This window comes from Peromyscus californicus, unplaced genomic scaffold (genome assembly GCF_007827085.1).
Source record: "Peromyscus californicus insignis strain IS unplaced genomic scaffold, ASM782708v3 Scaffold_11__1_contigs__length_118956290, whole genome shotgun sequence".
In the NCBI taxonomy this organism is placed as follows: Eukaryota; Metazoa; Chordata; class Mammalia; order Rodentia; family Cricetidae; genus Peromyscus; species Peromyscus californicus.
In genome coordinates this window covers 52,649,833-52,662,327 of record NW_026294402.1, presented here as the reverse complement: position 1 = coordinate 52,662,327, position 12,495 = coordinate 52,649,833, and the positions used below count along the sequence as shown (strand labels likewise).

Genomic DNA, 12,495 nt, shown 5'->3' with positions numbered 1-12,495 from the left:
ACCACCACCGTTCCCACTTTCTATCCAGTATCTGCACTGGACGTCGGAGTCCTAAGTTCTAGCTCTTATTGCACACCCACACACCTGTGTCTGCTCCCAGACACACACGAGAGAAAAGCCACTGGACTATCTGGTCTTCCTGCCTTCCAGTTCCCACTGACCCTCTGAAGAGCTCAAGATTTGGATCAAGTTTTTTTGTGTCCTTGATCCTGCTCTTTCCAGCAGAGACCAATCCTTTCTAGTCTGTATGACCCCACTTAGATATGGAAGGACAAGAGCTTGAGAAGAGAGACACAACTTTGGATTCTGGTCCCCTATTTCTTTCATTCAAAAAGAGAATGTTTTTATTCATTCTTTGAGAATTTCGTACAATGTGATTTGTTCATTTTCACCCCAACCCCCGAACTCCTCCCCAGATGTGAGGCATGTCCCGAGTGTGATTGATATACCAGGTGTCTTAGTCACTGTTCTATTGCTGTGATGAGACACCATGACCAAGGCAATGTATAACAGTAAGCATTTAGTTGGAGGCTTGTTTACATGATCATCATGGCAGGGAGCATGGAGACAGTCAGTCAAGCATGGTGCTGGAGCAGTAGCTGGGAGCTCACATGTGATTCCACAAGTTGTAGGCAGAGACAGAGAAAGAATGAGACTTTTGAAACCTCAGAGCCTACCGCCAGTGGCACCTCCTCCAACAAGGCCACACCTCCTAATCCTTTTAGAATAGTTCCACTAATTGGGAGCTACCATACTCCTTGGTTGGGGGCTTTCTCATTCAAACACCACCTCAGGTGTTACACTATCGAAGAAAAGTGACTTTCCCCCTTCCAGGGGCAGTCGAGTGCTGGTAACTCCTCGGCTAGGGTGAGATCTGCTAGGAGTTTGTCTGACTTGAGTTTTTCAGGTCTTATGTATGCTATCACAGTCTCTGTGAGTTCCTATGTGCATCTGTCTTGTTGCATCTAGAAAACGCAATTTTGAAGTTATACACCATCTCTGGCTCCTGCAATCTTTCCACTTTCTCTTCCACATAGATCGCTGGACTTCAAGGACAGGGAGGGATGTGATGAAGACCTTGGTGTCTTTTATTCTCTGCACATTGACCAGTTGTAGATGTCTGTGTTAATTACCATCTACCGCAAATAGAAGTTTCTGATGAGGGCTGAGAGACGCCCTGCTTTATGGGTATAGCAATAAGTCATTAGTAGTTTTATTGTTATGTCCATTTAGCGGAATGACAGTAATGAGTTCCCCCCTGCCCACTAATGCTTCTTTACTTTTGAAACATAGCAACAGAAGTTTGGGGGTTCCAATAGGAGCTTCTGAAGGCTTGGTCTGTTTCACTCCCTACACACACACACACACACACACGCACACACACACACACACACACACACACACACACACACACACACACATTCTTTGGATCTTTTCCTCACCTGTTCTTGTTTAACCACAGGTTTGTGGCCTCATTGACAATGCCACGTATGGGAGCCATGAGGACTTTTGAAAGAAGGTATGTTGTCCCTTACTGAGAGGAAGTTAAGGAATTCTTTAACCTGAACCTCATTGTTCTTTTCTCTAGAATGGGCAATATAAAGTGCTTGCTTTTGTGGTTCTCAGTTGTGTGTACAAAGAACCTGGCACAAATTAGATGCGAAAAGAACAGTAGATAAGATTTCTGGTACTTCCCACCTTGAGTGAAAAAGGACAGAAGGACTGGGGACGTAGCCCAGTCTGTAGTTGTAACGTAAACTCAGGTCATGAGGACTTGAGTTAGATCTACTGAACCCACACTAAAAACAAAAACAAAAACAAAAAACACAAAAAAACTAGGTGTGGTGGCCTGTACTTACACCCCCAGTGCTGGGGAGGCAGTGCTGGGTGGATCCCCGACGTTCGACGGCTAACCAACCAAGCTCCAGGCCAGTGAAGACTGTGTCTCAAAAATAAAAACAAGGTAGATAACACATGAGGAACTGCCGCTGAGATTGTCCTCTGGCTTTCTCATGCATGTCCACGTATGTGCACCTCCCTTCACATGTGTGCACCTGCACATACATGAATATGCACACACACGTACACAGAGAAGTTAAAAATATGGAGGCAATTAATACATTGTTTTCTAATTCTCTCCTGTCAAAATCAAAACCAAACCAACCAAACAAAAAACAAACCTGGAAGGATTCCTAAGGTTGTTAAAGGAATTGCTGCTGGGCCAGCCTAGTGGGTCACACACTCTAAAGAGAGGGTGGGCAAGCAGGCATGGTAGCTTATAATCTTAGTCCTAGGGAGGTGGAGGCAGGAAGATCAGCATTTCAAGGTCATCCTTAGATAAATATCTGGTCTGAAGCTACATAAGCCTGTCAGAGAGAGAAAGTGAGAGAGAGAGAGGCGGGGGGGGGGGGGGGGGGGGGGGGGAGAGGGAGAGAGAGAGCGCACTTGTGGTTCTATAACCCAGAAGAATTTTTTAAAAAATACCTTTTGGGGTTTCAAAGCACCTTCAGTTGCCTGAGAAGTGAAAACAAGCATTCACAATGTCAATACGGTGAGCGACTAGGTGGTTTTTGCACCAGATGGAGTCAGCACAAGGAACTGCACACAAAGCCAGGGTTATTTTTAGCATTTAGTGAAGGCCTGCTCATTATTCTCTTGACAATAAGAATAACGAAAGCAATTAGAACTTCAGGTAGCTCAGAAGCTCTTCCTAAGAAGCCGTAGCCCAAATATAAGGCAAGTGAGACTCCCATACCTCCAAGCAATTGGTGGAACTGAATCCATCTGACCTTGATGGCATCCCAACGCTGGATCAGGAGGGGAGGAAATGTAATCCTTGGATGGTCCTTAGCTCAGCCGTGGTAATGGACTGTACTCACATGGACACGAGAATGTAATATTAGGTTATTGATGGTTAAAAAAAAACTTATTAGAATCTATGAACAAAATGAAACCATTGTACTTGTGACTTTAGAATAGTATAAATATTACCATCCTTTGCAATGTACAGATGAGACCGTGAGCGACTTAATTATAGAAGAATAAAAGGGAAGAGAGAAGCAAAAGTTTCTTACAGCAGGAAGCCTTAGAGTGTACCCAGCTCTGTGGATTGGGAAGTCCCACTGCCTGTATTGCTTAATGCTCAAATGTGAGCAACAGGACAATCAAGAATTATTTTTTTTATTTGTGCGTATGTGGAGGCATGTGTGTGGGTGTGAACTTGCCATGACTGCAGAGTAGAGGTCATAGGATGCTTTGCTGGAGTCGATTCTCTCCCTCTATGGGGGTTATGGTGTTTGAACTCAGGTCATCAGGCTTAGCAGCAAGCACCTTTATCAACTGAGTCATCTCACCTGCCCCAAGAATATTTTTAAATTAAAAAAAAATTATTTCGTTTTATGTATATGGGTGTTTTGCTTACACATATGTCTGTGTACCACAGACACGCCTGGTATACTCAGAGGTCAGAAGAGGGTGTCTGATCCTCCTTGAACTGGAGTTATAGAAAGGTGTGAGCTGCCATGTGGGTGCTGGGAATTGAAGCTGGGTCATCTGAAAGAATAGCCAGTGCTTTTAACTACGGAACCATCTCTTCAGCCCCCTGCCCCAAAATATCTTAACTAGCAAAATGAGAAGGGTTAGGGAGGGGTGAAAGATTATATACGTGGAGTGAGATCTACTTTTCATAGAGTGTTTTCTACAAGGACAGACCCAAAACTAGGTGACTTAAATAACACAGCATACAGTATCATAGGCCTGAATGTGAGGGCATACAGTCAAGAAGTCCTCAGCGCTGGTCCATGCTATGGGCTGTGGAGGGTGGAATCTGCTCCCTGCCTCTCCCTAGGGTCTGCAGGTTGATGACCATTGTAGGGGTTTCTTCACTTGTGGATGCATCCATCCCTCTCCAGCGACCTTCCTCTCAGTTTTTACCATCCCCCCCCCCCCCCCCCCCCGCCCCTGTGTCTTCACACTGTTTTCCTCCTTCATTCAATTGTTCTCTTTCGCAAGTGCTAAGTTGGAACTTGGTCTTCTCGGTGGTTGTGAAGGTGTGTTTGTCCAGAAGGAAGAATAAAAACTCCTAGGCAGCTTGCAGGGTGTGTAACATATATTTATTCAGAGCACATGAGTCTCACCCCGCTGCCTCCTCCTCCCCTTCCTTTGTTCATTCCTGGACCTCTCTTCCCAGATTACTCCTCCTATTTATACTCTCTGCCTGCCAGCCCTGCCACCCTTTCTCCTGCCTAGCTATTGGCCATTCAGCTCTTTATTAGACCAGTCTGGTGTTTTAGACAAGCCAAATAACACAGCTTCACAGAGTTAAACATTAAAGAATGCAACACATCTTTGCATCATTAAACAAAAGTTCCACAGCATAAACAAATGTAACACATCTTCAACTAATATTCTGCAACAACAATGTCCACCTGCTTCTCCCTTCTCTGAGCTTCTACATACTCAGTGGCTGTGCGTCATGCTGTCCTGCCTTGGCTGCCACCTGCAGAAGTTTCTGCAGCCAGTGCCACCTCCCCAGGCAGATTAGATACCATCTTTCCTTCTTCATGTCCACTTCCCTTGGGCTGAAGTCACCACAGCTTTGCCGCCCTGTCCTCCCCCGCTTCGCCCAGCAGCTCAACCACGTCTCCCTCCTCTTTCTGTCTCCAGCCTGGTACCCTACTCCCCTCTCCTCTGCAGAAAAAAAAAAACATATGTCACCCTGGACCTCCTCACAGCTCCCTGGGTTGAGAGGAACCAAGCTCTGATTTCAGGAGCGTCTGGTTGCTGATGGGGAGAGCAGTGTTGCATGGAAACAGACTGCAGCCTGACCCATCAGTGACGGGCATGTGTCAGCTCTGTCACCTTCCTCCTCTGCTGTCAGGGACAGGCTGGCCTTTTTCACAGCTGGCCCCAGCCCTTCCAGATCGCAGGTCTCGATGTTCCCACCTCTCCCGACTCTTATTCCTACCCCCACTCCCCTCTCTCCTCTCCTCCTTCTCTTGGCACTGTCCCCAAGCCCCTATCTACCAAGTCCATTGTTTCTCCCACCCCAGCAGATGGTGTGTTCCTGCGCTCCCATTCCAGGCTTGGCTTTGCCCACAAAGCTAAACTGTTGCTCTTCACCCACATAGATCCTGGCTGGTTATGATACCCCTCCCCAGGCCTGTGTAAAGGTCAGAAGATAACTTGCAGGAGTCAGTTCTCTCCTTCCATCATGTAGGTCCTGAAGCTCAGATTCAGGTTGTCAAGTTTAAGGGCAACCCCAGGCCCGTGATTTCCAAGGTCAGAGACCCCAAAACAAGAAACTCACACTTGAGTGGTGGGGAGAGTGTGTGGAGGGTAAGGAGGAAAGGGTAAGTCTGTCCCGTGTACAGTCAGGCTTGAGTCAGCGGGAGTCTCCGGGTAGAGGCAGATGCAGTAGAGAAAACTAGGTGGACTCTACTTTCCCCTCTGTCGTCTCGAGTGTGCACGCCGCGGGCTCCTGCTGGCTCTGGTGCACATACACACACACGTGCACATAGGAGCAAGCACGGGCTCCCCTTTCACACGCATGCCAACAGAAAGAGCCCCGTTTAAACACAGCCCTGTGTGTCACGGACAACCCAGGGCTCTCCATACCCCATCCTTTTCTCCCTGGAGACTCATGGGTGAAACAAATTCCAGTGGGAGTGAGCTCGCTTCCTCCCAAGGGTTCCTGCAAGCTGTTTGGAGGGCGTTTGGTGTGGGTCAGAGACCAGCACTGTCCTTCCACAGGGCACTGGGACACTGTGTCAGCACAACTTTCTGTTGCAGACTCCAGCCCTTTCCCATCTCCTCCCAGAGCTGCGTCCTCCCAGAGTCCTTTCTCTCGGGGTCACTCCCCTCCCCAGACAAACACCCCGTGTCTCACTCCGTGACTTTCTGTTAACCTCTCTCTGAGACATTTCCATCCCCCTGTTTCTGTTTCTCCCCAGTTTTCTCCCCCTGTTGGCTCTGCCCCTACTCCCACCCCTGCCTCCCCCGCGACACCTCCATTTTCTCTCTGAGATCTTTTTTTCTGACTTCCAGGAAAAGCTGATGTGGCCTGGCATGGTTCAGAGGCCCCTATAGGCCTCTCTGAGGTGGGGGCTTCCGGCTGAGCAGCCACAGCTGGTGTGGGACTGGCCGCCTTAGTTGGAGGTGGCGGGACAGGAGGGAAGGGGGGAGTGGGAGCCGGGAGAGAAGGCTGAGTCTGCAGAATGAGAAAGGAACCGCTGTGGGACAGAGCGAGAGCCAACCGGCTGTCCCTGTCTACCGAAGTGGTGTAGATGTAGCCATGACAATCTTGCATCCGAGAAAGGCCAGCAGGCAAACCAGGGCAGGCCACTCTGCAAGCTATCAGAGAACCCTGGGGCTGGGACCGGGGCTGGCAGGAGGCCGGGGCTCGTTCTTCCCTCTCCCTTCCTCTGTGCCCCTCCTTTGAGAGCTGCTGAAGACCGAGATGCCATAGGGGGCCCGAGGATTGGAGAAAGGCTCTCCAATCGTGGGCCTCTGGATGACAGTCAAGGTCTCACATATCCTCTTAGGGCCCACTCTGACCTGACGGCCCCAGTGATGGGCAGGGAGCTAGCAACAGGCTTGGAGGAGAATGAGGCCTCCTGGATTGTATCCTCTGGAGCGGCCTTTGCAGGAAGTGCTTCATCTGGGATCATCAGTGGGACAGGAAACAGTTACTTGAAGAGGTTGTGCCCTGGAACAACTATAAACTGCTCCTAGTGCCCTGCTGGGCGTGGTCTACATACCCCATTGTGAAAACTCACGGAAGGTCCTATGGGGTCTACTCTGAGCAGTGGCCCTTGGGTGGCAGAGGAGGCATGGCTCTACCCTGATGGCCTTGGTTGGACCTGGGTTAATGCAGAGCTATCAGTGACTACACACACACACACACACATACACACACACACACACACACACACACACACACACACACACACACACACGGTCTCTTCTGCTTGAGTGGGCCCCTCTCCACTCGCTTCTCCTGCCCTCAGCCTTCAGAGCTGTTCTGAAACGGAATTCTGGGGACCAGTGTTTGGTTACCATCAAGAGCTTTGCTGGTGGAGAATGAGGAGGTCAGGATTGCCGTTCCTGGGACAGCTAGTGACAGCCCCCCATCCCTGAAAAATGTGGCTCCCTTGCATTCTATACAACCTTTCCTGAAATGCCTTTATTGTAAGGAACTTTCCTTGGGCACGTCCCTCCTTCCTTCTGGCCTAGAATCTCCATTTGTGCCACAAGGAAGAGAACAGATGAACCTTAAAACGCTTTCCTTTGTGATATCCGATGACCTGCCAATTCTTGCATTCACCCAAGGGCCTCTAGGTACCTGGTTCAATAGCAACCCGCAAGATAAGGCATCTGCCTATGGAAGAACAAATAACTGTAGATCAGAGCGGGGGGGGGGGGGGGTCCGTGAGGACAATTAGTGAAGAGAACAACCCCAGATTTGGGGGCCTCAGAAAGCTGCATGGTGAGGTGATTTCTCTTTCTTTCTTTCTTTCTTTCTTTCTTTCTTTCTTTCTTTCTTTCTTTCTTTCTTCTTCTCCTTCTCCTTCTCCTTCTCCTTCTCCTTCTCCTTCTCCTTCTTTTTTTGAAACAGAGTCTCTCTCTCTACACAGCCCGGCTATCCTGGGACTATGTAGCCCAGGCTGGCCTCGAACTCCCAGAGATCCACCTGCCTCTGCCTCCCGAGTACTGGCATTAAAGACGTGCGCCGTTTGACTTCTATTGCCTGTGCCAGAAGGAGGCAGCTACAGCAGAAGGGTTACGGGGAGGGAGGATGGTCCATCTGTCCTTGGGTGGGCTTTAGAGAAATGGGATAGGGTGGGGACTGTGAGCTCCTTGGGGGGCCCTGCAGGTAGGGCTGATGACAGGGGCTTTGTTCAGTGAGAGTGTGTGCAGCTGTGTTCTGAGAAACCTAGTGAAGCCCTAGTCTCCGGGAAGTTGCCCCTGACAGACTCGGAGGTCACATGATTTCCCTGCGTTGTTGAATCTGGGTATGTAGGCCTCCACCCTCTGCTTATTCCACCCACTTCAGGACTTGCCCCAACCCCTTCTACACAATAAACAAGGTGCAAGAGAAGGCTTCCTGGGCACAGGGCCGAGAAGGGCACATCTAAAGGAGTCTACAATAACATCCTAGCTTCAAACTCAGTGTTCACAGGCAGCACTCTGGGGTCTTCGAAAGCTCCATGACAGAGAGAGGGTGTGAGGAGCTGGGGTGGGGCTCCTTGTATACTTTCAGTCAGCGACAATACCCCTTGGCCTCGCTGAGAGGGTGAGCTGAGTCACAGCAGACTCTATCAGGTTACCAGACAGGAAGAGGAAGCATGAGTGAGGGCTACGGGGGGAGATGGATAGATGTATGCCGTGGAGGGCAGAGGAGTCCATGCCGGGAAGTTGTTTTCAGGCTCCCTTGTCTTCCGCTTCCACCCCAGCTCCTTGGCCTCTCCCTCGCTCCATTCCTATCCACGGCCCTTCCTGTCTGGAGAGAAAGGTCTCATACCCTCTCCAGAGGCAGTGTGGGATGGTAGATCCCAGAGGTGGCAGAGCTGGCCACTCTGTCTGGCGTCTATGACAGGCCTTGAACACTGTGGGAACAGAGCCACAGGGACTGTTCCTGAAGCGAGGCCCTTCAACATTGCTCTGAGTGCCGGATCCTGGACCATGGAACATCTTTGTCTGCACGCCAGGGTGTCCAGAATCCCCAGCCAGTGACACCTCTGCCCAGGCTGATTTCTGCTCTCTGTCAGGCATGCTGTCATCCCTTCATCCCGCCTGCACACACGCCCAGCTCAGTGTGGGGCTCAGCTGGGGCCCTGGGAGCTCCCTGCCCAGCAACTTCAGCCTGCAGGATATATTTACTTAAAAAAAAAAAAAAAAAAAAAAAGCCTAACATTTTGGTTTCTCACCCAGGGGCTGGAGCCTGGTGGCTGTTCCCTACACTCTGGCCCTCACAGTTTTTTATAGACACCCCAGCACACACACACACACACACACACACACACACACACACACACACACACACGCCAAGAGAGACACACAGGAATACACACTCACAAAGAGACTAAATTCATATCCACACACAAACACACCAACCCACAGACACACACGCAAGCACCCTCAAACTCCCCTGAGCACAGTGTCTCCTACTGCATGTCCCTAACACACGGCCTCATCCACACACAGCAACACCCGCTCTCCCCCACCAAGGCCACAGCACACACTCAGCTGTGCACACAAACAGCAACTCAGAGCCAGGAGTGGAGGAAGGGGCCACCGCTTTCTTCTTGTTGGAAGCGAGGTTACAAATTTCCCACTTTCCATGAGATCCAGTTTCTCACCCTTCCCCCATTAGGAAAAAAAAAGGATCCTTTCGGGCCTCATCTTTTCTTGGGTCCTGCCCAGATAGTGCTGTGACTTTAAGGAAGTTGGAGCTAGAGAGAGAGAGAGAGAGCACATGAACAACCCCAAATTTGGCCCCTTTCCCCTCCAGTTTCTGGTGTCATTTATGAAGCAGGGTCCCTGTGGCCGAAGCTCATTTTTGTTTTGTTGAAAGGCGTCTAGGCTGCACAGATCCTTCCCTGCAGCCCCTGCTCAGGACTGTCCTGGGCACCCTGGTCAGCGGGGTGTACAAAGCAGCCAATCCCCTCCTCCAGCATCCTGGTCCTGCCTGGCAGTCCTGGTCCTTCGGTGCTTTGGTTCTACCCATCTTAAGAGAGGCTCAGCTTGACTTCGGAAGAGCAGTTTGGAGGTGAGTCAGGGAAGAAGGAGAGAAGGAGTCCCCACAGCTGGGGGTGAGGGAGTTGGGGGTGGAGGTCTGCTAGGCTCTGACTGGTTTGTTCTTCCATCCCTGTGAGTTTGACGGACTTGGAACAGGCCCTTGCTCAGAGCCATCCGGAGAGCGTCTGCTCGGACAATCTCAACTCCAGAACTCCCAGCTGCATTTGGGATGAGCCTCTGGCCCCCTGCCTTAGTTGAGAGGTCCTGGTTGGTTTATTTAGGCAGCTGCCTGGGGTAGTTTTAACGGAACAGGCCCCGGAGTGGGAGGGGTGGAGGGTGTGTGTGCGTTGCACAAGGGGCCTTGTCTGGACTAGGGCAGCAAAACATACCTATGGGGGGCTCCAGTGGGAGGGACTGTAGCCAGGATGTGGGAGGGCAGAAGGGAGGTTCTGTGAAGTGCTGGGGGAGGGGGGTGGCTGGAAAACAGATTTCAAGTCATAAAGTCAGCTAGCAACAGGCCGAGGCAGAAAGAGCTCTGTGCAGAGGAAAAGCTGGGGTCGCCTTCCATCCTGTCTTCACCTTGCCTGCCTACACGACCTTGGCAAGTCCGAGCCCTCTTATGGGCCTCAGTTTCTTCTCCTAGGGGGTGAGGGTGGTGGGTTAGGTGGTAGTGTCTGGCTGGATTATGCAGGGCCTTCTAATGGTTGGGGTCTGAGAAGGGATAAGTCCTTTCTGTGAATCCTTAAGCTCACCTGGGTGGCATGTCCTTCCTTGTAGGAGGTACCATGCGGGCACTGTGCCTGCTTTGCTGGGCTGTTCTCCTGAACCTGGTGCAAGCTTGTCCGGAGTCCTGTGACTGTGGGGAGAAGTATGGTTTCCAGATTGCAGACTGTGCCTATCGTGACCTACAGGCTGTACCACCAGGCTTCCCAGCCAATGTGACCACACTGAGCCTGTCAGCCAACAGGCTGCCAGGCCTGCCCAAGGGGGCTTTCAGGGAGGTCCCCCTACTGCAGTCGCTGTGGCTTGCACACAACGAGATCCGCTCGGTGGCCGCTGGTGCCCTGGCCCCCCTGGGCCAGCTCAAGAGTCTGGACCTCAGCCACAACCTCATCTCTGAGTTTGCCTGGAGCGACCTACACAACCTCAGTGCTCTGCAGCTGCTCAAGATGGACAGCAATGAGCTGGCCTTCATCCCTCGGGATGCCTTCCGCAGCCTCCACGCCCTCCGTTCTCTGCAGCTCAATCACAACCGCCTGCACACGTTGGCCGAGGGCACCTTCGCCCCACTCACCGCGCTGTCCCACTTGCAGATCAACGACAACCCTTTCGACTGCACCTGTGGCATTGTGTGGTTCAAGACCTGGGCCCTGGCCACCGCGATGTCCATTCCAGAGCAGGACAACATTGCCTGTACTTCACCACATGTGCTGAAGGGCACCCCACTGAGCCGCCTGCCACCGCTCCCCTGCTCAGCACCCTCGGTGCAGCTAAGCTACCAGCCCAGCCAGGATGGAGCAGAGCTGCGGCCTGGCTTTGTGCTGGCACTCCACTGTGATGTGGATGGGCAGCCGGCCCCCCAGCTTCACTGGCATATCCACACCCACGGTGGCACAGTGGAGATTGTCAGTCCTAATGTAGGCACTAACGGACGTGCCCTACCTGGTACCCTTATGACCAATGGGCGGCCACGCTTCCAGGCCTTTGCCAACGGCAGTCTGCTTATCCCTGACTTTGGCAAGCCGGAGGAGGGCACCTATACCTGTCTGGCCACCAATGAGCTGGGCAGTGCCGAGAGCTCTGTGAACGTGGCGTTGGCCACTCCAGGTGAGGGGGGAGAGGATGCACTGGGGCGCAGGTTCCATGGCAAAGCAGCGGAGGGCAAGGGCTGCTACACGGTTGACAACGAGGTACAGCCGTCGGGACCCGAGGACAACGTGGTCATCATTTACCTCAGCCGTGCTGGGACCCCAGAGGCTGCACTAGCAGCAGAAGGGAAGCCTGTGCGGCAGCTCTCGGGCCTGCTTCTGCTAGGCCAAAGCTTGCTTGTTCTCTTCCTCGCCTGCTTCTAACCACACCCTGCCCCGGCTGGCTGGAGCAGCCCCAGGGCCTTCCTAACTCCTCCTGACCCTGCCAATGTTCCCTCTAAGTACCGTGAGGTCTGGAGTTGGTGAGGCCTGAGGTTGGCCTGGGGACTTCACGTTTTCCTACCTCCCTTTCTGAGCTCTTCCGGGCCACTCATTATTCCGACTTGTCGATTTGCTCAGAGCTAGCAACTAGGATAGAACTGTATCTCAGAACTCGTCATCTCTGGTACTAATGGCTGCTAACAGCGTTGCCCACGCTCCTATCAGGGGCAGCAGGCTAACAGGGCAACAATAATGCCCTTACCCTGGCCCACTTTGAGAGTTCTCAGCACTGAGGTAAGGAGCTTCGGGAGGCCACCCAGGTAGGCACCGGGGCTGGTCCGGAAAGGAACCTGGAGTGGACAGTACAGGATCTGGAAAGGAAGGACTACAGGCCAGGACTGGGAAGGCTAAGCGCTCTCCCTGTCTTCCTAATGCCCTCTGATGAAATGTGGGAATTGTCCCTGGCTGGGCCTCTCTGTTCTCTTATCCCAGATCCCACAGCCTGTGCCTGCCTCTCGAGACACTTGTCCCTCCTTTGTTTCCAAGTATGTACCAGTAGCCTGCCCCTCCAAAGAGGCTAGCCAGTTTGGGGTAGCAGAAAAAAAAATAAACAGCATTTCTGACGCTC

At 51.9% G+C, this 12,495-nt stretch overlaps 1 protein-coding gene across 4 annotated transcripts; it reads left to right on the top strand.

Moving 5' to 3' along the window:
* The first annotated feature begins 1,493 nt into the window (after positions 1–1,493).
* Positions 1,494–12,495, top strand: Islr (immunoglobulin superfamily containing leucine rich repeat). Of its 4 annotated transcripts, XM_052762103.1 has the most exons (3): positions 1,494–1,519; positions 9,575–9,769; positions 10,516–12,495. In XM_052762103.1, the coding sequence occupies exon 3, from the start codon at positions 10,524–10,526 to the stop codon at positions 11,808–11,810; it is 1,287 nt and encodes a 428-aa protein (XP_052618063.1). In that variant the 5' UTR covers positions 1,494–1,519; positions 9,575–9,769; positions 10,516–10,523; the 3' UTR covers positions 11,811–12,495. The 4 variants fall into 4 exon arrangements, with proteins under 4 accessions (XP_052618063.1, XP_052618056.1, XP_052618072.1 ...); XM_052762096.1 differs by lacking the exon at positions 1,494–1,519 and having other exon boundaries at positions 9,057–9,769; XM_052762112.1 differs by lacking the exons at positions 1,494–1,519; positions 9,575–9,769 and adding an exon at positions 9,857–9,999.

Excerpts from the sequence above, each read along its gene's own strand:
- Islr (XM_052762103.1), top strand. The coding sequence starts at position 10,524 with ATGCGGGCACTGTGCCTGCTTTGCTGGGCTGTTCTCCTGAACCTGGTG.